Source organism: Protopterus annectens, chromosome 2.part1, assembly GCF_019279795.1.
Source record: "Protopterus annectens isolate FY-2018-M chromosome 2.part1, PAN1.0, whole genome shotgun sequence".
Classification (NCBI taxonomy): Eukaryota; Metazoa; Chordata; order Ceratodontiformes; family Protopteridae; genus Protopterus; species Protopterus annectens.
The window spans coordinates 354,312,874-354,340,730 of record NC_056729.1 but is presented as its reverse complement, the minus strand read 5'-3'; the positions used below and the strand labels follow the sequence as shown (position 1 = coordinate 354,340,730).

General features: G+C 42.1%; 1 protein-coding gene across 1 annotated transcript in view; it reads left to right on the top strand.

Moving 5' to 3' along the window:
- Positions 1-27,857, top strand: part of HASPIN (histone H3 associated protein kinase) — a 1,280,677-nt gene that overhangs the window by 67,304 nt on the left and 1,185,516 nt on the right. Inside the window, exon 2 of the mRNA XM_044063451.1 lies at positions 16,812-18,449. Coding sequence (XP_043919386.1) covers positions 17,010-18,449 — 1,440 coding nt within the window. The 5' untranslated portion in view covers positions 16,812-17,009. The remainder of the gene's footprint in view (positions 1-16,811; positions 18,450-27,857) is intronic.

Genomic DNA, 27,857 nt, shown 5'->3' with positions numbered 1-27,857 from the left:
CAATAATATTGTTCATTTAAAAATATCCCAACCTAAAAAAGATTAATTTCCTATGGTTAGTAATGGTTAGTATGGTTAGTTAGTAGACTTCAGTTTCCTCTGTTGTAACTGACTGAATGCATATGTTTTAACAGTGCATGTACATTTCTGATGTTCTTCGTGTTTCACTGTTGCAGTCATCACATTTGGGTTATCTGCCTGCAGGTAGCCCTCAGCTGGCCTGAATACCAGAGTCTTCGGATTTCTGCGTCGGATGCTATCTCTTCTTCCATTACGTCAGGTCGTCAGGGGTATAAAACATGCAGCCGATGCCATTACATTAGTCTTTCTTGCCGTGTGGTGCCTGAAGCAGAAGCGGTTTGCAAGTGCTGGTTGGCTGACTCCTGAAATTTTCGTTTTCGAGTTTCAGACCTGAAGTCTTGAACAAAAGTAAAGTACCCCATTGGGGATCCTTTTTCTTGCTCTAACCAATGTCAGTAAAGTTAACACTTGTCTTACCTGTGAAAAGCAAATACCTCATAGAAATTTTCATTCTTACTGCATCCCCTGCTTAGGTCCAGACCACGACATCCCTCGTTGTCGGTTTTGTGCCTTATTCAATGCCTGAACTATCTGTCTGGCTATTTTTCAACTAATTATTTTTGCACTCATTCTGTGTACTCCGAAATGGCTTCGTCAAGCCATCCGACTAATGATCTTCTGAAAAAATGTAAGGATAAAGACAGAGACAGACCACATAGGTCCAAAACTGCTGACGATGCTTCCGTTAAGCTAGTCACCAGTCCGACGGTACTCAGTGAGGTGCTTTCGCAGCCGCTAATACCCGCTACTTCTGATTCGCCGGCTTCTACTGAGACACATTCGGAGTCCGGTATGCTATGGAACCTGCGGGTGTCTCTTCCTTGGATGGGTCCGGAGTCGCTGTGCAGGCACCGGCTTCTGAGGGTGTATTCAGGCCTACAGAGATTCATATTAAACCGACACCATCGTTTTCATCCAGGCCTAAAACTCGTACCACGCCTAGAAAACCGATGACCAAACCGCAGGCCCAGGCCCATATGCCTAAAAAACAAATGCTTAGAATGGCTGAAGACCTCATTACCTTGATTAGGGGAAGCCAGCCTGTCCCCCTCTGAGACCTAGAACCGAGTTTTTCTGATTCTTCTGATCAGGAATCTGATTTTTCTGCTCCTTCTGATTACCAGGATTTGCCCTTATCTACTTATTTGGATTCTGATGCAGAGGATTTCATTCCCTCTGCTTCATCTCCAGAAGATTTTTCTTTTGGTGAAACCTTGCACACTTTTAGGGAGCATTTCTGCTGGGAAAGCCAGGATTACCCTGACTCCAAAAAGAGGCTTAGGGAATTCTTACTCCTGCCTCAACACAGGTCTTTAGCTATCCCTCCTGTTCTGGACATTGTAGGTGATGCTTTCTTGGAATCTAGCCTTTCCCCAGACACTTTACCTACAGCTCCCAGAAAACCCTGACAGGTATTACAGAGCACCTGACTCTCTCAAGTTCCTCTTCAAGAATCCTTCTGCGGATCCAGAGACCATTTCCCAAGGACCAAAAGGCATTAAGGCTACTGCTGCCAAAAATCCTTCCCCTTCTGATAGAGATTCTAGAGCCTTAGACAGATGGGGTAAGAAGGTATACACTTCTGCTACTTTGGCCAGCAAGGCCTTAAATTGCCAGTTTTATATGTTAAAGTATCAGCAGCATGTTATGGGACTACTTAAACAGAAAATGATGTTGATTCCTGACTGTAATGAACACAAAGAATTACAGGATTTAATGCATTCTGCAGAACAAGTTGGTAAACATACTTTGCAATGTGGTTTTGATGCTTTAGAAGCATCTTGCAGGGCTGCTGTAATTGGGTCTGTACTTAGAAGGCATGTTTGGCTTAAGGAGCAAAACTTGCCAGATCATGTAAAAAGCTAAATTACTGGATGCTGCCTTAAACCAAGACCGCCTTTTTGGCAACAAAGCAAAAGAAGTCCTTAAAAGGATGGAGGAAAAAGCTAAATCTATGCAAACTGTTAAAGATTTCCTACAAGTACAGCCTTCCAGATTCAGTAGGCATTGGCCTTATAAGAACTGGTCCTTTCCAGTCCCTTCTAGGCCTTTTCAGTCCAAACCCAGGAACAGCAGACCACCTAGGCTACAGTCTCAGGCTTCGCACAAACCTAAGTAGTGGGGGGCTCCCACTTCCAAAGCAGGGAGTAGTAAGCTACCCCCCTACGGAAAAATGGCACAATGACATAACCTTAACCCTTCCAAGCCCTGCTCTGCTACGTGCTCCCTTAGGAGGAAAGCTCATCCTGCATGCAAAAAACTGGGAACTCATTACCCAGGACAATTGGGTTTTGAACATAGTTTCCCAAGGATGCAGATTCCACTTCCACACCCTACCAACTCCAAATGGTTGGCCATACCTACCCCCAAATCAGTGGGTGGAGGCCCAACAGCAGGTTTTCTCTCTCCTCAATATCAGGGCTATTCAGCCTGTCCCAGCAGAACAAAGGGGACAAGGCTTTTATTCAAGACTTTTTCTGATACCCAGAAAAGACAACTCCTGGTGTCCTATATTGGACCTTTCTATTCTCAACAACTTTATGGTGGTTCCAAAATTCAAAATGCTAACTCTGCAACAGCTTCTTCCCATGCTAGCCAAGGATGCCTGGCTGGGAACCCTAGTCTTAAAGGAAGCTTGCCTGCACATCCCATTAAGGGAATCGTGCATGAAATACCTATGCTTCAGGGCAGGATCCATGCACTGTCAGTTCTCTGCACTTCCCTTTGGCTTATCTACTGCGCCCAGGGTATTCACAAAGTGCCTAGCTCCAGCCATTGCATTTTGCAGGCAGAGAAATATTCAAATTTACCCATATTTGGAAGATTGTCTGATTCAGGCAGAAAGCCAGAACTTGCAATTACAACACCTGGCATTCGTAAAGAAACTTCTAACCTCACTGGGGTACACCACCAACGAAAAGAAATCTCACCTAGTACCCTGCCAACAGATTGTATTCCTGGGAGCAAGCTTGAACACAACTTCCCAGATGGCATTCCTCACTCCAAAGAAACAAGTTTACTTGACAACCTACTTCAAACTATTGGCCACAACACCCCAGCTGTCTGCAAGGAGAATGCTGCAAGCCCTGGGGTTCATGGCCTCTTGCATCTTACTAATTCCATATGCAAGACTGCATATGAGGAAACTCTAATGGTATCTAAAAAGCCTATGGTGTCAACATTCTCAGGATCTGGAAGCAATTATTTCTATCATTCCTTTAATCAAGACAGAGTTCCTTTGGTGGGCAGAGGCCTGCTATCACAACACGGGACTCCGTTTCACTCTACCCACTGCCGCCCAAACCCTAACAACAAACGCATCAGACTATGCATGGAGGGTTCACATGGCAGGGCAGTGCATTCAGGGCGAATGGAACCCGAGTCAGATGCACCTGCATATCAATCCAAAAGAAATGTTAGCTGTACAGAATGCTCTGACAGCCTTCAAAGACCGTATTCTTCCAGGACAACTATTGGTAAAGACAGAACACCACAGTTATGTGGTACATAAACAAGCAGGGGGGAACCCACTCGTACCCTCTCTGCAGACTAGCCATGGCTCTGTGGAACACAGCCTTGAGCTACCAAGTACACCTGCAAACTCAATTCCTGACAGGCATACTAAATTCACTGGCAGACGACGTAAGCAAAAATCTCTTGGACCCACACAAATGGAAACTAGAAGCCAAAATATTCAACCTCTTGAGGAACAAATGGGAGACTCCAGAGATAGACCTGTTTGCCTCCCCTCGGAACTACCAATTGAACAAATTCTGCACAAGAACTCCCCGCAACCAAGCTTGGAAAGTGGATGGCCTGTCCTTTACCTGGGAAAGCCTCTCAGTTTATGCCTTTCCCCCTCTGCCTCTCCTCTCGAAGGTTCTACTAAAGATCAAACAGGACAAACCAAGGACATTACTGATTGCACTGGACTGACCAGTCCAGCACTGGTACCCCCTCTTGTGCAGTATGGCACTGCTACAACCATGGCACCTGCCTCAGACCCCTTCCCTGCTGTCCCAGCAGGCGGGCCAGTTTCTGCACCCTCAGCTTCAAACCCTGAACCTTGCAGCCTGGCTAATTCCTTGAGCTCTCCCTTAGCATCCCTCAGTAAGCAGGTACTGGATGTCATTCTGGAGGCAAGAAGGCCTAGTACTAGAAAATCCTATGCTAAAAAGTGGAAAAGAATACTGTTCCCTGGAGCCTGGCTCAGGGGATGGGCACAACGGTGCCCAGTTTACCTCAGATTCTACAGTACTTAACAGAAATGCTCCACCAGGGCCTATCCTTCTCATCAATTAAAATTCATCCCTCTGCCGTTTCAGCACATTATAACACAGAGCCACCTCTTTTCTCTCACCCCTTGCTAAAGCAGTTCCTTAGAGGGACCAAAAATTTAAGACCCCCCCCCCCCAGGAGAGCTCCCACTCCAGCCTTGGACCTTAATTTTGTATTGGAAAAGCTCACCCCCCCCCCCTTTTGAGCCAGCTGCAACTGCAGAGTTGAAATTCCTTTCTTGGAAAACAGCCTTCTTTCTAGCCATCACTTCCGCAAGAAGAGTGTCTGAATTACAGGCCCTCATGGCAGTGGAACCCTTCATTATCTTCCATGCAGACTAATCCTTTCTTTATGCCCAAGATGGTGGCTAGTGTGGCCCTAAATCAGCCCATTCATTTGCCTACTTTTTTCCCTAATCCACAAAGCAAAGGGGAACGAATACTGCACTCTCTGGATGTGTACAGAAAACTTAGATTTTATTTGGACAGGACTAAGCCTCTCAGAATATCTGAACAGCTGCTAGTTGGCTTTGCTGCAGGGGCAGAGGGGAAGGCCATTTCAAAGCAAACCATTTCCAAATGGATAGCCCATTGCATTCATTTCTGCTACAAGCACCATGGAAAACCTACCCCACAGGGGATAAGATCACATTCCACCAGGGTTGCATCTACTTCTGTGGCTTTTCTCAGAGGAGTCCCACCAGGGACAATCCTAGAAGCTGCTACCTGGAGCTCTGTACATACCTTCACCAAGCATTACCACATGCCTATCTTTTCTAAATCCAGAGCTGGATTTGTCACTGCAGTCTTGCAGGGCTTAATAGCGGTCCCTAATGCTCTTTAACTGTCCTCCTCCCTTCCTTAGTGTTGAGAATTAACCCAAATGTGATGACTACAACAGTGAAACACGAAGAACGTAGTACAGTTGTGTACACTTACCATAAATGTAGATGTTCGAGTGTATTCACTGTTGCAGTCCTGGTTTACCCTCCCTCCAGCTCCCTTGATTTCTCTTGGCTCTACCTTTCCTTTTTGTTTGGCATATTTATTTTTTCTGGTGTATTTGCTTTTTGATGGGGGTGTACCATACCATATGCTTCCTATTGTGGGGGCACCTGACATCTGGGGCAAGAAAAACTGATGTAATGGCGTCTGCTGCATGTTTTATACCCCTGACGACCTGACGTCATGGAATAAGAGAGAGCATCTGATGCAGAAATCCAAAGACTCTGGTATTCAGGTCAGCTGAGGGCTACCTGTAGGCAGATAACACAAATGTGATTACTCCAACAGTAAATAAACTTGAACATTTACATTTATAGTAAGTGTACACAACTGTACTTTCTCTCCAGGAAGGTACACTGTGCATACATTTCAAACACAAGCACTTTGCAAATACCCTTTTCAACATAAACATCTCTACAAATCTTTTTTATATACACATGATATACAGTTCTAATACATTTGTAACACCAACATCTTGTATTATACAGTTCTAATACATTTGTAACACCAGCATCTTGTATTACATACAGTTCTAATACAGCTGTAACACCAGCATCTTGTATGAATCAGTTCTAATACATTTGTAACACCAGCATCTTGAATGAATCAGTTCTAATATATTTGTTACACAAGCATCTTGTATAAATCAATTCGATAATCACAAATGACAATTATTTACAAAATTCCAGGTAGCTGTGTTGGCAGTACTTCCTTTCGTCACACTCACCCCCCCGCCCCCCTCCAAAGGTCCAAGCTAATTTTTTGTGACCCTTGAGAAGCGTTGCTTGAAGTGGATGAGCCTATTTGGGAATACATTACCTCGTACTCTGTCTTGAGATTCCATTTGCCTTAGCATTGCTAACCCCAGTACAGTGCTGCACTGTTGTATCATATGCCTGCAACCCTAGGCTCCATCATAGTAACTTGGGATTTCGCTGGCTGGCTGGCTGTAGCCATGGATCCCCCTCAGACACTTCCTGCCTTCTATTGCAAATAATTGGCACAAGGGCCTCCCGGTTATGGTAAGGCTTAATGGTGTTAGCATGGTACAGTTTATGCCCCTGCCTAGCAATTCTACCATGTAGTTAACATCACTGACCTTCCTTATCACTTTGAAGGGCCCCTCCCAAGCTGCCTGCAGCTTATTGTGTCTGACAGGAATGAGAACCATAACCTGCTGTCCCACAGCATACTCTCTGGCTCAAACATTCCTGTCATACCAGGCATTTTCTGCTGTTGAGCTCCTGTCAGGTCCTTCTGGGCCAAGCCCATGAGTTCCTGAACCTTGTCCTGAGGTTTAGGGCATATGTCACAACAGACTCCTTATGGGATTCACACTCACCCTCCCACTCATTGTTAAACAAATCTAGAGGTTCCCTCACCCTGTGCCCATACAGCAACTCAAAAGGTGAAAAACTGTGGATTCCTGGGGCACCTCTCTGTAAGCAAACAGATGGGGTAGATATTTGACCTACTCTCTTAAACTGATCTGCAAATGCCCGTAGCATGGTCTTTTAGTGTAGAGTTTAACCTCTCCACAAGACCATCAGTCTGGGGATGGTAGGGGGTGGTCTTTAGGTACTTCACCGCACAGGGCTTCCACAAACAAGTTAGCAGGTATGATATGAAATTGGCATCTCTGTCAGTTGGTATTTCTTTTGGGAAACGTACCCTACTGAAAATCTCTAACAAAGCATTTGCCATAGTTTCTGCCTCGATGGAGAGCAGAACCCACCACCTCAGGGTATCTGGTAGCATACTCTACTACCACTAGGATATACTTCTTTCCTGCGGAACTTTGGGTACTCAGCAGCCCCACAGTATCCATAGCTACCCTCTGAAATTGGCTCCTCAATCACAGGCAAAGGCATCAAAGGACCTTTAACCTTGTCTCCTGCCTTACCTACTTTTTGGCACTGGTCACAGGTCCTGCAGTACCCTGTTATATCCCTGGAAATCCCAGGCCAATACGTCTCTTGGTATGCTTTATGCCCATATGAACTGCAAAGGGAATGTCATGGGTTATGGTTGAAGTGCCAGACTGTAGGCTCTGGGCACTACCAACTGCTGTATTCTCTCACCCTCTAGCCCTCCCTCAGGGTCCACTCTGTATGCAGTAACCCTTTGTCCTAGTATACAGATTCCCCCTTTACTTGAGAATCAGGTGCTTCCCTAGCTGCCTCTCTCAAACCTTGTAATGTAGGTTCTGAGAACTGAGCCTGTCCCACTCTCTTTGTAACCCTCCTCAGCTCCCCTTCGTCAGAAAGTGTGGTATCCTGTGACATTGGTGCCTCACTGTCAGCCTGGTTACTACTACTCACCTCTGCCCTTGCAGTCACTGTGTCCAAGCGAGCATCAGTACCCACCAGCAGCTGTGGCTTACCTTCAGTCTCACTGTTACAGGGTAGCTCCCTTTCTGAAGTAACCACTTCACCAGTCCTGGCTTAGTGTGTGGTCTGTCTGGGTTGTCCCAGGCTACAAGACCCACATGCCTGTCTTCAAGCATGACTGCGTGTAACTGCTTGCACACAAGTTACTGCATTGTCAAAATCATTCCCTATCAGGACATTTGCAGGGATATCCTCAAACACACCTACTTGCTTGCTTCCTTTTCCACCCTCCCAGTCAAGGTGAACCCTAGCCAAGGGTATTTGGAATAGGGTCCTTCCTAAAGTTCTGACTTGAGTAGACTGCCCAAGCAAGTAGTGCTCCTCTTTAACCATTACAGGCTTCACCATGGTTAGGTCAAAGGCTGTCTCTCTCTTAGCATTGGCCTGTTTCCCATCTACTAAGCTAGGATATGACCTCTTGTTATAGTTTGGTACCCTTGTTGATTCCAGAAAAGTTACTGCTGGCATTCTGTTATTCCCACTTGCTGGCACCCCTACCATTTGTTCCCTACCTTGCCTCTGTGGACATCTACTTGCTATGTGGCCCCATTGGTTACATTCAAAACATTTAACTTTTGGTCGTGGCCATGTACCTGAACGAGTGGCTTCCCCTAATGGTGCAGTTTAGGCTGCCCACCATGGGTGCCCTTATACCCATGTGCAGCACTGGGTGTCCCTTTCCTGTGCAGTGATGCTCTTTTTGCTAGGCATAGGTCTCCTTTTTTCCCCAGCTCATCTGCAGTGTTGCATTCTCTATCTGCCAACCGGATTCTTGTGTTCTCAGGTAAAGTGCTAAGGGCTTGTTCCCTCACCAAAAAAGTCTGCCACCTTTTCAAAAGTGGTGGCCTGATACCCACTACCCACCTATGAAAATAAGTGCCTAACTCAGCAATATAATCACACGTGCTTTCATCTGCCTTATGTCAATGCTCACAAAAATTTTTTAAGCTTCAGGTGTTAACCTAAAACACTCTAATAAACATTTCTTTACTTGTTTATAGTCTAGGCATTCATCAGACAATTTAGCAGCAGCAGTTACAACTTTGCCATGGAGTAAGGGATAGGAACCGTACCCAGAGCCCTTGGTTAACATTGTACTGTTTACATACCCTTTCAAGCATATGAATAAAAGTAGCAAAATTATCACACACTGAAAATTGTGGAAGAAATTTACTGACTTTTATTGCTTCTGGAGTTCAGTTACCCCCTTCCCCATTACCTCCATGATCCTGGCAATGAGTCAGCATTTCCTTTTCATGTTGCCTTTGCTTCTCATTTTCTTTGGCTTCCAGATATCTGTGTCTCTGCTGATTCTAATATCAAATGCCGTAGTCCCTTTGCTGATTCTGCTTCGACCTCCAAATGTCACAGCCTCTAGGCAGAGTCTTGTTCCAAACATTTGGCTTTCAGTTCAAATCTCTAACTCCAGACGGATGTTCAAGTCCTCTGTGGAAAAGGTGAACTGTCCATTTTTTGAGAGCTGTACATCACCAAGGCCAGTCTGGCTGTCTTCCTAGTTTCTGGTCTGTGATTCAAGGCTGCAACTATTTCCCCTTTAGTCAGGTTGGCATGCACCAGTCCTGTGACTTGGCACATCTCAGCCAACTGGCTCCTTGTCAACTTGCCATAATCCTCTGCTGACATCGTTGCTTGCTCTTCCTGACTAAGTTGTTTGTCTTTCGGCTTTTCCAGGTAAGGGGTCGCCACAGTGGAACTCCGGTCCGCTAATGATTGGCAGTAGATTTTTACGAAATGCCGAGGTTCCAGCTCGACGCCCAACCTTCAACGAAGGCACGCCCATTTACACACGCATGTCTTTCGAACACTACCCAACCGTGGGGAGGACATGCAGACTCCGCACAGAAGGCACTCCCAAGCCCAGCTGAGAATCGAATGGGAGAACCTCTTGCTGTGAGGTAACAACGCTACTGCCATACCACCGGCCTAAGTAAGCTAACAAAAAAATAAAACTATTGTGATATGAAACTCAGTCTTCGCAGTGTGGCAGCTTGAGAGTGCAAACACCTTTAGTGACCACTGCTTATAGGCTACAGGAGTTTAATATCCACACCACTGAATCTTGATATGTAGTGTGGTTATCCCACCACTGCCAGCCAATTTGTGATGTGGATATCCCACCACTGCCCACCAATATGTGATGACCCACCATTGCCAACCAAAATGTGATGTGGGTATCCCACCTCTGGGCCAGTAATCAAGGAGTCTCAGTTCTCACTATTGGCACCGCACTGGGAGGATAACCGGTACACACACAGTATTCTCCAGATGCAGCTCTCTGCATCAAGTGCAATTTCTCGTAAGAACACGCAAGTCAGTCCGGGGCTAGTTTCTCCCTCTTCCTCCAGATCCTCAATAAGACTCCCCACTGGCACAGCTATAGAGTTGAGATCTCTGCTGCGTGACTAAGCCAAGACCTCCAGCACTTTCTCTGTCTAACCAGTGCTTCATGCCTATATGTGTCCTTCAATGCCCAAGTAGCTGGCACACATAGTCTTTGAGGTTTGATTTACACACACCATTGGGAAAGGCTGGCAGAGGTTTACTAGCTGTGTTGGCAGTACTTCCTTTCGTCACACTCTCCACCCCCGCCCCCCTCCAAAGGTTCAAGCTTTTTGTGACCCTTGAGAAGCGTTGCTTGAAGTGGATGAGCCTATTTGGGAATACATTACCTCGTACTCTGTCTTGAGATTCCATTTGCCTTAGCATTGCTAACCCCAGTACAGTGCTGCACTGTTGTATCATATGCCTGCAACCCTAGGCTCCATCATAGTAACTTGGGATTTCGCTGGCTGTAGCCATGGATCCCTGCCCAGACTGTAAGGTAGTTACCACTGCCACCAGTCACTCTTGCCAGCTACCTTAAGGCCCTTAAACTGTGACCAATATTACTGTGTAATATTACTATTAATACAAATGGTAGTTTGCCTAAGAGCAAGGCTGTTGAGAGTGGACCACATGGTGTTACCAATGAAATATGCAAGTACTCTCAAAATATCACTGCAAAGATCAGTCACAAGGAAAGATTTAAATATATTTAATAATAATTAAAGAACATGAAAATACTAAGCATATATTCACAGTGGCATTAGAGTTCAAAACACAGGGAATATTTAAATTAACTGCAGTATAGGCTCAGATAAATAAAGGAAAAAAATATCTAAATTAAGTTTCACTAGGTTTCTGACTGCATCTTAGAGAATTACTGTACCCTAATAACTTACTAATAGAGCAAGGCAGATGATGTGGTGAATGATGGTTCTTGCTGTCAGGTCCAAGACAGAACACAGAATGCTCTGTCTTGCTAAGAGACTTCTCAAAATAGTAAAGTAACATCATTTCTGGTCAACTGACTTCTAGTTCTCATGCAAACCCCCATTGCTGGCAGGACTTCGCACCTACCTGTAAAAATACACATACAAGGGCTTTTGCTCGGATCTTTGGCAGGTGCTGGAAATCATAAAACTGCATTCCTTCATTCCAGAGTGGTAATTAGTTCACCCCAAAGATAATACAGAAAGCTTCCTAGTACAGATTCTGTGTTTCTGGCTGCCGTGAAACCTGTGAGATAGTATCTTTGTGTTCTAGCCTATAAAGTTATTTAATTTGAGTTATGTTTGCTGGAGTGAGGTTAACCCTCCAGTTTCGTCTGTTAAAACATACACATTCAATCAGTTACAATAGTGCATGTGCATTTCTGTTCTCTCCAGTAAGGCACACTGTCCATACATTTCAAATACAAGCTCTTTGCAAATACCCTTTTCAACATAAATGTCTCTACAAATCAGTTTGGTATACACATGACATACATGCAGTCCTAATATATTTATTACACCAGCAATCTTGTATGGCATACAGTTCTAATACATTTGTAACACCAGCATTTTGTATGAACCCTTGTACATTTGTTACGCAAGCTACTTGTATAAATCAATTTGATAATGAAAAATGACATATGATTATTTACAAAATTCCAGCTAGCTTTGTTGGCAGTACCTCCTTTCGTCACAAGTAATGGCAAAATACTGTGCTGTTCAGAGAATATTTCAGAGAGAGTGAACTAAAGAAGAAATATCCAAACTGCAAGTTGCCTCTATTTAAGTTAATACAATTCATTTCACTGCGGTAAACTTTCACTATAACTGCAGAACGTTTTTCAGAAAACCCGAAGGGTGCATACCAACACAACTTTTAATTGCTTGTTAAATGAGTTGGCACAGATTCTTTTCAGCTGTCACACAGGCCATTAGAGAAAACATTTTGTGTAGCCAGTCAACTACTGTATTTTTGGGAGTTTGGGAGAAAACGAACTTTGACAATACTCACAGATAAAGGGAGAATTTGCAAAAACAGCATGCAGTGACTGGAAATCATTACTGAACCCAGTTGTGAAGTAGAAATCTTGCCACTGAGCTGCTGTGATGTCCAGAAGCCGGACATTATCTGTGCTCATCAGTAGTGCCAGCACGAGGCCTGATCCACCATGGAGGAAGAGTTGGAGACTAATTAAGAATCGGCCAAGCTATCCAGATACACTGTTGAACAAAATGCAGCACATTATTAAGACCTTTTATTAAAAAGAGTGCACTGTCTCTGCGGAAAAAGGAATTGCTGCTGCAGTCAGAGGCAGTTCAAATGAGTTTTGTCATGCTGCTAAATGGCGATAAACCTGAATTATTTAATTATCAATATTTGGGAGATCATGGTAATTTTGTAAGTAGTTCTAGCACACTTTTTCAAAACCCGTATAAGAATGAATGAAAAAATGTATGTTTGGTTGTGCTGTGAAACTGGCTATTGGTACAGAAAGTAAGCATGCTTGCTTAGAAGTTTAAAAAAAATTACCCTGGTAATTACTTTTCTGTTAGTTTTGCTTCATATACTCTCCGCATTGAAGCAGCCTTCCTACGTGTAATTTTTTTTATGGTTGTAATATGTTTTGCAGATTATGGCTTCTTGTGATGTTTTCACAAAGCAGAATGAGCAAAAAGTGATCATATTAAACAAGTGCCTTTGAGTTCTTTCGGTTCCTTCTAGGCAGTGTGTATTCACATCCCCAAGTCATCATTTAATTTTGAATACTAGACAAGGGCGCTAAAGTGGGAACATTTCTATATTCATCAAACAAAAACTGCCACCCCTAGTCTCATTAGACAGGATAATGAATCCATGTCCAACTTACAATTAAAAAACCCGGTATCACATCATGGCCAACAGCAGGGCTTGTACCTCTGTGTTCCTCTGGCCCGTACTTTCCTCCCTGATGAGTATAAAGTTCCTATGCATCAAACCAAAAGCCATTCTCCGAGGGTGACTTCAGTAATATTTGTGTATAAATTGGAAGAATTATACCACCCCTAATGCCATTCTCCGAGGGTGACTTCAGTAATATTCGTGTATAAATTGGAAAAATTATACCACCCCAAATGTATGCCCATATATTTCTAGACTTAACTCTCTGCATCAGTTGGTCTAAACTCCAGCTAGGCGAGACAAAATCCTGGACTTTGTCCTTACCAATATGGGACTGCTGTGTTCTATAGTAGTTGTATCTCCTCCTTCCCTCTTCAAATCTGATCTTAAATCAGTGCATGCACAATAAGACTGAAGCCAGAAGCACCTAAGTAAGTATTCACAGGTATACCAGGCAAATCTACTTAAAAAATGAGTGATCTGGCTAAATTGTGTATCCCTTCCCAACCTGATGACCCTGTTGTATATGTTGAATCCTTTACATGAGTGTAGAATTTGACAGTAAATAACTGCACGGAACATCTGTCCTGCAAAGTAAATACAATGCCAAATGTAATAAACTCCCATAGTTGAACTAAAATACAGACAGTACATCAGGAGAAAAAACATACTCATTGCATGTAAAAATAAATGCAACTCCCAGCATGCAAAAAAAAATACTCTTGCTAAACTTGGCAGAGAACTCTAGTCCCTGATCAAATCAATCAAAGCTATATATGAGGTAAAAAAAAAATACCTCCCAGACTGAAGACATCCACAAAGCTTTCTTTAACTGTTAGAAACAATCAAAACAATGCCCAATACTACATAGAGCTAACTGTAGAGGATACCACCTACTCAGACCCAGCAAATACAGCCAATCTACTAGTGGATAAATTTAGTTCAAACTTCACCCCCCCCAACATTCTCAAATCACTTACCTATATCTACACGCCACACTGTCCAAAGAAGTCATCCAGGTACTATCCAAGGCCAAGAACACTGCTTCTACTAGACTAATCTTTCAACCCCTTTATGGTGATTATCCAGTATCAGCCCCCTAACAGGCTATGTGCCAGATGAATGGAAGACAGCAACAGTCTTCAGCCTGCACAAGGGTAGAGTATCACCCAACTCATAAGTCTGATGAGCCTCATCTGTAAGGCTACGGAAAAAGGCTAATATTGGATTAATAAACAAGGACATGGGCAACCTATAGACCCCTGACCCAAGAAGTTTCATTTTGCTAGGAGCAGATCCTGCCTACTTTGCCTTATTGACTACTTTCAATAGGTTACTGAGGCAGTGGATGAGGAAAAATTAGTGTACACTGTCTAGGTCTCACTCCGGTGTTCAACACCATACTACACTCTAGTATTGTTAATAAACTCTTTCAGCAAAATGTCAATCTTTATGCAACTCAATGTATAGCAAATTGGCTCACATAGAGAACACAAGAATTTGGGGTGGGCAGGTGCATCTCCTGCATAAAGACCTGTCACCAGTGGAGTACTCCAGGGCTCTGTCCTTTGGCCACTTCTCTTTGGCGTTCACATCTTGGAGGTCAAAGCTAATGTTAAAGACTTTTGGCAAACCAAGTTTGTTGATGTCTGTAAACTAGGTGCCATTATTAACTCCACAGTAGGCACCAAGATCCTGCAAGAGGTATTTTCCCATACAAATAGCTTGTGTTGAAACCTTCAAGATAGACTAAATGCCAAAAGATGTATAACAGTATCCTTTGGCAAACATGACATTCCCTGCAACTATTGCATTGACAACACACCCCTGAAACTCGATATAGTAGTTAGGGATCTATGTTCCTATGTAGATACTGAACTGTCTTTTGATTACTGTGTATCCTCTATTGTAAGAAAGTTCTTTTTCATTGCATAGCTTATTTGTAAGGTTATGGCATCCAGGTCTAGAGATGTGATCATTCCACTGTACTTTGCTATTATTTGATCAGTCATGGAGTATAATGCTCCTCTTGACATGTACTTGTCTTGAACAGCCACAGTATTTTTTCACCAAGAAAATCAAAGTTCTAAATCAAGCACTACACTGATCATTTCAAAGCCTTTTCCCTATTTTCAGTTACATACTAGTTGCAGAGGGGTGACTTCTACCAAGTTTACAAAACCTCAACAGAACCTGTCATCTCATACCTACTGCACATCTGCAAATCCAATAGTAATATAAACACCTGCTCATGAGATCTTCATTTCTTCTGCAATATAAATAAAACGTACAGATATGTATCACAGACTTTTCCAAATTTTATTGAATTGTCATCTCCATATAAAACAAAGCACTTCTCTTACTCCATTCAAACATAATCTGGCTGAATGAATGGGAAACTACAAATTCATCATTCGAGTAGCACCCTTGTCCTTTATGGAAAGAGATAACCTGTAAATGCTCTGTCTGGTGTGGGTTATTCATATTTAAATTACAAGGGCTAAAAAAACCCCAATAGGAGCTTTTAAAGATCCTTCAGGGTCAATAATTTAGTAAGAAGATATGAAACTAAACATGATTTATTATACTGTGGTTGGCTAATGCATCAAAAAAATGAGACACAGCACATTAAATTAGTGGTTATGGTTATCTGTTTTTTATGTATTGAAAATCATTATTGAAACTGCACCATTAGTACTGATTGTTCTTGGAGTTGGTTATCTTTATTTTTGGAAAATTAAATTAAGTAAAGTCAACACCTCTGAATTTCACAGCCTTGGTTATTTCTTTTTCAAACACCTTTATTGAATTATCACTTGTGGTATTGGCAAATTTACATTAATATGAAAGCAATCAAACTATATTAACAATTATAGCAATATATGTGAAGTATAATATTTATCCTATAACCTAAGTTACATAAATTATTTAATTCCTGCCTTTTTTAAACAAGAAACATCTTTATTAAACCATCACATACTACATAGGCAATCATACATTTATATAAATGAAAACAAACCACACCGACACAATCCTAGTTGCATTTTATCACAAACCATCCTGACACACACTCAGTTGCAAACATTATAGATCACTTTTTCTCACTCAAACATTACATAGCTCATTTAAGTCCTGCCGCCTTTTAAACCTCATTCCTCCCTTGTATGTATTGTTCCCACAATTCCCATTTTTTCCTATGTAGTTTGCTACTACCCCTTTCTAAAGATCTGAATTTCAGTTGTTTTATCTCTGTTACTATATTCACTACTTCCAGTATAGTTCATTTATTGACAACACAAGGTCTATATTATTTTAAGCTCATTCATTTAAGTGGCCTATATCTCACTGTTACTGCTGAAGGACTCCTTCACTGTTCATACTGCTGAAACATGAGACTGATTTAGTGCATCAGGCAGTATTCTCTGGTGAAAAGCTCTGTGTAGAAGTGTTAGGAACTTGTCTTCAGTCGTATCGCAGATGTTCTTGACAAAAACTAGTATTAATAATGGAAGTATTCATTTTCATTTGTAAAATGCATTGTCCTATATTAGTAGATGTTGAAAGTAGTTGCCACTCTGATATGACTTTTTTTTTTTTAAGTTGCTCCTTTGGCAGTGAGGTTTACATTACAGAGTTATTTGTACTCCTAGTTAGGAAGGAAACAAGATTTTATAAGAATGCATATAGAGGTTTGGGACAAAAATTTTCACTAATAGGTGCATATTTGACTGAATCACTTCTTTCCAGGTAGAAGATTGTGCAGCTTCAGGCAACTTGCCCATAATGTACCTATATGTACTACCTTTTGTCAGTAAATATTTTAATTCCAAGTTTTTATTCTTTTCAGACATTGCTTGCTACAGATACCTTAGGATCGTCCTCTGATTTTTTGACCTCGCCTGCTCATGTGGGGAATTTAAGAAAGAAAAACACAAAACGTAGGCATACTGGTTTTTCAGCTAACCTTTCTTCTCAACTAGCCTACACCCATCTGAAGACAAGGAGGCAGAATTATAAGCGTCCTCTTTTGTGCAGCACTCCCTCGATGGCACAGAAATATAGTTGCATTACCAAAGACCCTTCAATTAGTGAGATCTCTTGCACTGATCTGGAAGATTCTTTGTGTAGAAAAGTTGAAAGCAGTGACATTAATGAGATACTGCATCAGAATCAGATGCACCTTATTCATGAGAAAACACCAGCTACCCAGCCATGCCAAGTAGAAGGATGTAAAGATCTGCCCTTACATGCAGAGTGCAAAAGTATTTCCTTGCCTTCTAAGAGGACTTCACATTTAAAACGCAGCATTTCAGCACCATTAAATGCAGAGACTAAAAACGAGTGTGTTCTTGGGTCAATAGCTTCAAGTACTAGGGATGATGAAGCCAAGCAGACAAGTCTGAGGTCTGTTAAATGCATATCAAGTAGCTGTTCAAGAAATGAAATTGTGGTTGGCACAGAGATGTCAGGAAGCAGAGAGCTGTTTTCTGAGTCTGTGATGTGTTTGGGTTCTCCAGCAAGCCCTCCAGGCACTAAATGCATAGCAGCGCCAACTACTCCATTGACTGCAGACATTGAAAGTAGTTTTCATGAGTTGGAAAGGAAGCGAGCAGAGTTGGTACATCTTTGTACTTCAGTGAAGGCGGTCATCAATCTGAGTCCCCTTAATGTCCACAAAGCTTTGTATAATGGACCAGTGATGCAAAACAGCTCTTGCAAAGGAAAATCGGGAACGTTGCTTGAGCCAGTATCAGCTAAGGAATGCTTGGATGTTGACCGCAGTCTGCATGTTCTTAATTATGTTACTTCAGAAACTGAAAGGAAGATTGCAGAATTAAAACAGTTGTGCTCAATTGTGCAGCCTTTTGTTTTGCTTGAAGCTATGGCTCTGGATGCTAGTACTGCAGATAACAATAGAACTGAGAGTACTCCATTTGTTTCTGATATGCAGCATGAAAGAAGTAGAATTAGAACAAGGAAAATAAGGAGGGACTCCAAGAAACTTTGTACCAAACTTTTTCCTAATTATGATGAAAGTTCAGGTGAGATAAAAGACTGTAAAGCTGACATATGTATTAAACCACAGGATGAAGAAATACATGTTTCTAACAATTTTGTGGAACTGTATTGTCCTCAGCCCCCTGAGCCTCTGTGTCCCACAGATGTACAGTGTGGCATTCCTGAAAAGAAGACCGAGTTTAAGGAAGACAACAGGAAGTCAGATGAGCATTTAAATCATTATTTTGGAGATAAACTTGCTCCTCATTCCATTCAGAGTAAGGTATTGAAACCAAAGGTAACCAGTGCACTGAAGGAAGGAGCTGCCACTGCTCGAAAGGCATGTATTACTGGTTTTAGCTCAAGTAGATGGGGCAAAAGGGCGAAAACTAAGGATTTTTCAAAAAAGAATCCTCTAGCGAGATCCAAGAAAGATCCTGATTTTTCTTTCTCAGACTTTCGTCATCATAAGGAAAATAAAAGACAGGTAATTTTTTTCCAATGTTATTTTTATCTTTTATGGTAATTTGTTTAGATAATATGATCAAATATGTATTTTTACATCCCCTTGCATACCTTCCACTTTGCTGTGTTTGATTTTATTCCAGCAGATTGTGAAACCTGATGAATATAAAATCATTAATTTCAGTGATTTATACAGAAATTTGTGAAATTGGTGTTATCCCCCAAAGCAAGTTGTTATTCACTGAAGCAGTTCCTATTTGTGCTTTTGCTTTCCCTTGTAAGCCTTTATAGAATCCCTTAATATCAATAAGAGTTACAAGTACAGTTACTGAACTGTCCATATATCAGTGCAGTTTCAGTGGTCTTCTGTATTCTGATACCTTAACAGCAGTCATCTATTCTTTGTGGGACAATTCTTTCAGAACTAAATCTTTTCTTGGTGACGTGACTTGATAAGCCAGAATGCAAGCCTTGATAGTCATTACTGTTTTATTCTCTAGATCTGATGTCCTTTTCATTCTTCCTCAACCCATGGGTTTGGATCCAATCCTTGGATGCGACTTGGCCGCATACGCCGGACTTCGGATCCAGCTCTTGAGCTCCTCCCTTTACCCATAATGTCTTTGTCAGTCCCCATTACTTCAGATCTCATTTGCTGTCATTGCAAACATACGCAGTTCCTTTCTTGAGTGTTGTTTTCTCATGAGTTAATTCATCTTTTTTCCTCACATTTCTTTAGCCTTCTCATTTTTCAGATCCAACCCCTTTTTTCTCGTCAGCTCTGAGTCGATCAGACCTATTCTACAGGAACAGCCAGTTCCAACAAGTGTTCATTCGGTTCCATTACAGGAGCTTCCACTCTCTTCTGATGCCTCCCTTGAACATCCCACATAGAGAGGAAGTCCTTTGGAAGAGAACGTGCAAGAGGAGGCACATAAGACTCCCTGATGGAGTCTCTCATGGAGGATACCAGTTTTGATGGAGAGAGGTCCCCCAGATCACCACTGGATGACATCTCCTTCGGAAACATTTTAGAGATCCTCAAACAAAAAGGTGGTTGGTTTTCTGAAAACCACTCTCCAGAAGAATTTGTATTTTTTGGAAGCATTTGATTCTGGCCCATCTATGTCTTGGGTTATCCCTCCCTGGCAGATTAACTCATTGATTGTTTCCCACTGGGCTTGGAAGGAGCCAGATACCATCGAATCTATCCCGAAGAGACCAGACAAATTCTTAGCCCCACAAAAAGACAGACCACCACTGGAGCAAAGGAGTCCCAGTTGATGCTATGGTGGTGGTGGCAACTACCAAGAAAGAGCTAGCAGAACACAGCTCTTCTGTCTGTCCATCAAACAGGGAGTCTAGGGCATTGGACTGATTTGGGAAGCAAGTCTTTGCCTCGGCGACATTTTCCCTGAAGTCTCTTAATTACCTGGCACATTTCACAAGACTTCAGAGAAATTTGACTAAAGAGCTTTCAAATACTGAATACATGTCCGCAGAGGATTTGAAAAGAACGTCCTCATAGCTGGTCACTTGGTTGTCTATCTCAAATGCTTCAGTGAGGTTGATTTCTCACATAGCTGAAAGCACCTCACAAGCAGCTGGTTCAGGCATTGCCCTGAGGAGACATGCCTAGATGTGGCTATGTGACTTTGCAGTGCCCTTTAAGACATCCACCTTCAATGCCCCATTCGATGGCACATCCTTATTTGGGCTGTCAATAAGAGAGACAGGCAGTAAGCAAAAAGGAAAGACTCTGTTTGCCATGGGAATCAAGTTTTCTACCCCTCAGTGGACCTTTTCCAGGAGTCAGAGAGGTGGTAAGAAAATATGGTTCTGAAAATCTCTGGGATCTTTCCAAGATCCTTTTGGTGATCATTTCTCCAGGGGCAGAGGAAGAAAAGGAAATTCTAATGGAGGCAGAGAGGGCCTGCAGGTCTGGGGTTTCCAGGATTCCTTTCCAGACATACCCTTCCAGTGTTCCTGAAGTGCTGCCTGACCCTCCAACTCTAGAGGTAGTTGGGGCATGATTATCCCTGCACCCTGAAGCCTGAGCAAGCATAACAGAAGATACCAGAGTGCTAAAACCATATCCAAAGGTTATTTCATTCCATTTTCCAAATTATTTTTCACAAAAGGAAGAATCTTCCTGATGTTCCTCCCATTCAGAGGAAAGATGCTGTACAAGAAATTCAAAAGCTGCTAGAAAAGCGTCATTGAAGAGGTTCCACCACACCAAATACGATTCAGAACTTTCTCTTGCTTCTTTTTAGTGCCCAAGAAGAAAAGGGACCTCCAGACCAATTTTGGATCTAAACAGATTGAATTAGTATGTGCAAAAATCAAAGTTCTGAATAGTCAGTAATAGTCCATCCTGCCATTTCTTCACAAGAATGGATGTGCTTAATAGATCTTCAGGATGTGTACTATTGCATCAAAATAGATAGTCCCTCCTGAGGACACTTAAGCTGAGAACCAGTCACAGCCAATTCAGAGCCCTGCCCTTTGGACTCACCATAGCCCCCAGGGTGTTTACCAAATGCATGGCAGTGGTGGCTGCTCATCTGAGACTCAAAGGATTCAGAGTGCTTCCATATCTGGATGACTGGCTCCTCACCATCCCCTCCTAGCATCATCATCTACAATCTAGGGACTATTTGCTCCAGATTTGTCAGTCACGGAGGATAGCAGTAAATTATGCCAAATCTAACCTGGCACCAATCCAGAGCCTGGAGTTCATTGGTACACTACTGGATACAACAACACGGGTAGAATCAATGCTACCTTATCGCGCATCCACTATCCGGAATCAGGTTTATATGCTTATCTCCCATCCATTTCCCCCAGCAAGATCAGTCCTTCAAGCACTAGGATCCATGGCAGCAGCCATTGTATTGCTTCCCTTGGCACATGTCTTTATATGTGTCCTTCAATGGACTTTAGCTGTTCAGTGGTCCATTCTTCATCATCCCCTTTCCTTTCCAGTCAAATTTACTCCAGTTTGCAAACAACACATTCACTGGTGGATTCAATTCAATCGAGCGACATTCATTTAGGCCAGTCCTTTGTTTTACCTCATCCAATGGCCACAGTGACCAAGGATGCTTCTCAACTGGGGTTGGGGGGGGGGGGGCATTTCCTGGGAAGGACAGCCCAAGGCACGTGGTCCCTAAGAGACCAATATGCACATCAGTGTATATTGATATGTGTATATGATGAGTGCAGTCCTACTCGAGCTGCAGGCATTTCAAGATGCTCTTCCTCTAGGGAGTATTGCAGTTCAGAACAACATATCTGTGGTCTGGTACAGCAACAGACGAGGGGAACCTGATCTTATCCCCTTTACAGAGAGGCCATGAGAGTGAAGGGAATGTGTGATCTCCGCAGACCACTTTCTAGTTGCAGCATTTTCTGGGGAAAACCAATGTGTTAGTGGAGAAATTAAGCAGATCCATCCTGATGCCTTACAAGTGGTCTCACTCAATCTGTGGCGGAAAGGATTTTCTGTCATTGGGGCCAACCTTGCTGTGACCTTTCTGCGTCTCCCCACAGTAGCAAGTATGTAGCTCTTATCCTTTCTCAGGGGGAGTCACCGAGAGGTGCTGTGGTTCCACATCTGGCCCTCCCGCCTTCTTTATGCTTATCTCTCTCTTCCTTTAATTCCAAATTCATGCAAAAAACAAGTTGGCTGAATAGCTCAGTCGCCCTCATTGCCCCATTCTGGCATCAACAGGCATGGTTCTCTTTATTGTAGTCTCACCTTCATTTTCCCCCACTGATACTTGAGCTGTCTTAGGGTTTCCTCTCATACCCATCAGGGATCCAACATCTCAATATCCAGGCCCTCAAACTAACTGCATGGTTTCTTAACTTCCAGTAATGGTTAGACAGCCCAGGCTTCCTTCCCCTTTACATATCATTTTGGCTTCACAAAAAGACACTACTAAGAAAATATACAAGAGCGAGTGGAAAAAATATTCCCTTTGAACCTTGGATAATGAACATCACCCATTCTCTGCTCCAGTTTTTACAATACTTGAATTTTTAGCAGCCCTTTTTAAAGAAGGAACTAGTTTCTTTACAATTAAGCTGCAACTTAGTAACCACCTCTAATTTTCACACAGGAGACTGAAATTATTTCTTGGCTTAGTCCAGATTACGCAAAGCATTTTTTAAAAGGCATTTTTCTTCTTTAACCACCAATAAAGGATCCTTCACCTTCTTGGTATCTGACCATTGTGCTGCAAAGTGTAACTCAAACCTTTTGAACCTTCAGCTAAAACTGATTTAAAATTCCTTTCATGGAAATGGTCTTAGTAGCCATTACTTCTGCAAAGAGTATATCTGAACTCCAGGCTCCTTCCTCTCAAAGATGCCTTCTATCATTTTCCATAAAGATAGGGTTATCTTACGAACAGCCTCTGAGAATAGCATTAATCAATGTATTCACTTACCAGTCTTCTTCCCAAATTTTTCACATAAAGTAGAATACATGCTTCATCTCCTTGATGTACATAGCGAATTACATATCTTTACAGGACAGAACAAATCAGAAAATCAGATCAACTATTTGTCTCCTTTTCACCAAAAAGATTGGGATGCCTAGTTTCTAAAGTCACTTTAGCCAAATGGATTACAGACTGTAATTCTTGGATCTGTTCTCAACAATTCATGGCCTTACCCAAACCATCCAAGGGTCATTCAATCAGATCCATGGCTGCTTCATCTGTCTTTTGGTGAAGAACATCTGTTGTTGATATTTGCACAGTAGCCACGTAGTCTGATGCTCATACCTTTGTTACTCATTATAAATCAGATATTATTTCTAGAAACAGATCCGCCTTTTGTTTGGCAGTACACCAGAATATCTGTCCATGGTGCTAGCCAACATCAACAAGCTGGGTACTCTGTCCTGTGGGTTGAGGAAGAATGAAAAGGACAACATCAGATTTAAGCTAGGTACTCACCATTTCTAGCCATCTGTGTTGTCCATTTTCATTCTTCAACCCCCCCCCCCATCCATTCCCCATCCTTTGGTTTCTGAAGAGACCTCTTGGACTGTGTTTTCAAACCTACAGTTCTGGGTTTGAGCCCTTCCTTTCTTTATCAGCCTCTCATGCTTCTGTCTAGCTATATGGGCTAAATGACAACAAACTTGAAGTGATGGGGATGGACTAAGGTATTATGGGTAGAGAAAATCCGAAGTCTAGAGTAAGTGGCTTAGTCTGATCCGAACCCATGGGTTGAAGAAGAATGAAAATGGACAACACAGATGCCTAGTTATGGTGATTACATAACTTTTAATTTCTTGTGGCAGTAGTGGTTGTATCAATTCCCAATACTCATTTTGTTGGATTTTATTATGTTTGCTTGTATACAAATGCCTGTGCTTCATATACAGTTTTTCTTTTGAAGAACACAGGATCTTGATTCAACCAGTTGACTTACCTGACTGGCTGCTTCATCTTCCGACTACTAATATTCCAATGGCTTTGGTTTTCTTGCTTTATAGTTTGCAGATCTGGTAGTCTTTTGCAATTCATAAAATTATTTAGTTTGTTTTGTATTACTGCGAAAGTGAAGTGGTCATCATGGACCTGTGAATTGCCCACAAGATATAGGATAAACGCATTTGTTGTAGAGTAGCCAGCCAACCAACGTGTATTTGGAAGATGAGAGGAGACCAGAGTACCCACAGAAAACCACACATACATGGAAAGAACATAACACTTTACACAGGTAGTGGCTGAAAGTCAGGACAGAACCTAAGACCCTTGGAGCGGTGAGGCAGATGTTTTAACCACCATGAGTATATTTCTATATGGTTTACTGTCAGTATTTCCATTACTCTGCATTGATCTTCAGACATCAATAATGTAGCTGAAATAGGTCACTTGTTTTTCATGTTTTGCCCATTAGCAGCTGAGATGGTGAAATACTGAGTCCCCGCTGTGGAACTTTCCTCTATTCTTAAACTACAATGCCAGTCTTCAGAGTATTTACTAGTTATCTTGCTTATAAGACTCTTAAGTGTTTGGATAGTTCTGTCCACTTGTCCACGTTCTGATAGATAAAGTTAGGTGAGAAATGGTCGGAGTGCTGTATGTTTGAATTCACACTTATGCACAAATCTTCTGAACTCCTAACTTTTGTGTTGTGGATCATTGTGTGCTTTGACAAAACCAGTTATCCTCTGTTTCAAGAATATAAACTTCAGCACACTGGCTGTACTGGAAGTGGCTGTGCCTGTCGCCTTCATAGATCTTAGAATAGTAATCTTTACACTTGAGACACATGGCTTCCTTGAACTGAAACACATTTTTGCCTGCTTTGGTGCATGGATAATGTGGAAGTGCATGTGCTTTCATGTCTGTCTTTAGATTTTTATGATGTGAAATGCAGGTGGCATAAGTTTCACTACTTGTTTTACGCCAGTCTACATTCCTGGCTAATATCTTTTGCCCTTTCTTTGGACTTTCATTCCTAATTTTGATGTATCCTCTCAAACATTTGATTGTGAGCTATTTTTTGTTGGCTTTGAGCATGAAGCCCAGGCCATTTTATTTCTTTTTTAAACACCTTTGTAGAATTGTCACTTAAGACATAGGCTATCCTGCATTTATATAAAAAAAATGTTAACATGTTCACAGTTACCCAATTTTACATCACATATAGCCTTATCAGTCCAACATTACATAAATTGATCAGTTCCTGCTTTCCCTTAAACCAAACACCTCCACAGAATCATTATTCTGCATGTATTTATTGTTCCCACAATTTCCATTTTTTCTATGTAATTTGTTCCACCCTTTTCTAAAGATCCCACTTCCAGTTCTTTTATCTCAGTTAAAGTATTCACTAAGTTGTAGTTGGTTTAGACTTGTATTTTCATTTTCAATTAATTGCTTTTTTGGCAGCCAACAGAAATGAAATACACAAGGCCTCCTTACCATGTTTATGCAATTCAGGTATGGTGTCCCAGCTCAAAAAATCATTTCTTTAGTTACATCCATTTGCTCAACCAATATTTCTGACAGAGTACTCTGGAGGGGTCTGTAGAACATTGTCTGCCAACTTGTTACGCTTTCAAAGCAGGTTTCCCATTTACCTCTTCTCCCTTATCCTTCCAACATTTGTCATCTGCCTGTGGAAAATTATTTGAAGTCTGCTTGAGCTATAAAAATACTTATGCCAACACTTCCAAGCAGAAATCCTTAATCTTTTACACTTTGTTGCATATTTGAAAGCCATACATATTTCCTCCTATTGCTTCCTTGTGAATTGCTTATCCATTCTCTTCCCAATCGTTTCTAACCTCCTCTTATTTCTATAGTTAGCATGTAATATTTTATATACCCTACTAATTATTTCTTTAACAGCATTTCTGTTTTAGATTCAACTAAAAACTCTACAAGAGCAAGTCTTTCGTACAGACTTACTTTCCTAAATGTCTTCCTGGCCTCTTTCCACTCTATTACCTTTCCCTGTGGTGATTTCCTACCAATACTTTGATTCCTTTACCAGTTTTCTGTAGTAAATTCCAGCCTCTTTTTGCCTGTTCTCTGTACCTCTAATTACAGTCATCCTGTTCTGCCGAATCTTCTTTCTCCATGCTCATGTTGGCTTAGTTCTTGGAATACTTTCTGCTACTTTGAATATAATAATCTGTATGGCTGCTATTCTCCTTGAGGTTCTACATTCAAAATCCCACATACTCCTTATTTCTTAAATTTATCCTGTGCTTGCTCAAAAATATCCCTTGCCTTCTTCCCCTCCCAGGTAAAATCCTTTGACTCCTTATTAATTACTATCCACATCTTCTCTTGTGGTTGACAAATATGCCTGACCTGTGTATAAAAACTAAACAGACTAAAAACATTTAACTGCCCGTATCTTGCTATCTATATTCATAAATAAGAGCTTCCTTTTTCTTAGTTTTTGTATTATCTTTTTAGTCTCTTCCCACATATTTTTAGCTGCCATAACAAAATCTGTTTTTTAGCCCATACTCCTAAATAATTCATTTTATCCAGTCTCCATAAATATGGGTATTGTTGAATCAATTCATATGTGAGTACATAGTTTACAGCTATAGCCTTTGATCTGTTTTCTTTCATGTCTGGATTCAACTTGTGGGCTATCGGATCCAACTTGGATCTGAGGCCAGCCACATTCCATAGACTTTGGATCATCAAGCTCTGCCTGCTCTTACTCCAGATCTCGTTTGCCACTATTGCTGGATAGCAGCATGGTAGAGTGGTCTGGATTACTTGTATCTATTTTTTCTGCTATTCAGTTTGTCCCTCTCAGGATGTGCATGATGTATACATTTATTGTTTAGGGGCTACCTCTTAGACTCCCCTTGCTGGATTTGCAAAGGATTTGGCTCGCATGCTGTTAATGACATGAGAGCCAAGCACGTTCTAAAATGGTTCTGATGGCTGTTGAGTCCTCTTTTGCTTCCTCTAGCAAGGCAGATAAATTGAATTGGGGTCATTGGAGTTTCAAGGACCCCAGAGCTGCCAAGGGGACTGAAAGCACTTGTCTCCCTCTTCGGCTTTTCCTCTGTCAGAGCCAAAGGTCCCAAGACCCTCCGTTTCCCCCTGATTGCTACTGCTCTGTCATCTGCTGTAACCCCTCAGAGCTGGTCTCCTTTGGTGCCGGTTGTGGGGAAGACTCAGTCTCCCACCTTCAGTATCCCAAACCCCTTCATTTTGAAGGGTGTTGATCAGGCAGAAACTTTTTCACCCTTTTCTCCATCCACCTCGCTGGTGTCCTCATCGGAGTCTTCCCCATCTCCTTCCCAGATCTAAACTTCTCTTGTTTGGATCCAGTTGCCAAAGTCCCCTTCACTGGTAAGTAGGTATCCAAGTTGCCTTTTCTGGCTTTATTGACTTGGTCATCTCGGTTGGGAGTTTAGGACCCACCAAGTTGGAATAGTTGATGCAGCTCTATTTACAGGAGCAGATACAGTTAGGACTCATCTCTGCTTCTGGCCCTTGAATTGAAGCTTCAGCTCTGTTACCATGGTTTCCTCCCTGTGGCCCATCAGCTTTGAGGTTGTTGGAGCCAGTTGCCTTCACTCCCTTAGGGCCACATCCGATGGCTTGGCCGATTTTCTGTCCTGACTTCTATCTTCGTTTCCTTGACTCCGGACATGTCAGAGCTGAGTGGATCCTGGAGCCGAGATATTGAATCAGGGATATCCTTGTTGGGTTTGATAATTCCTGTTTTGGGGTCATCCCTCAAGCTCAGGGCTTCTGCTGTGGATAGTCTGGCTTCCATCTCTGCATCAGAGCAGGCTGTAGTGGCCACTGGGTCTGGTGAATTCTTGGGGCTTCAGATCCTAGGTCCGCTGGCTCCAGTAGGCCTACCTCTCCCTGTGGAAAGGATGTTGTCCCAACAGGAGAAAGTGGTCAGGATCAGC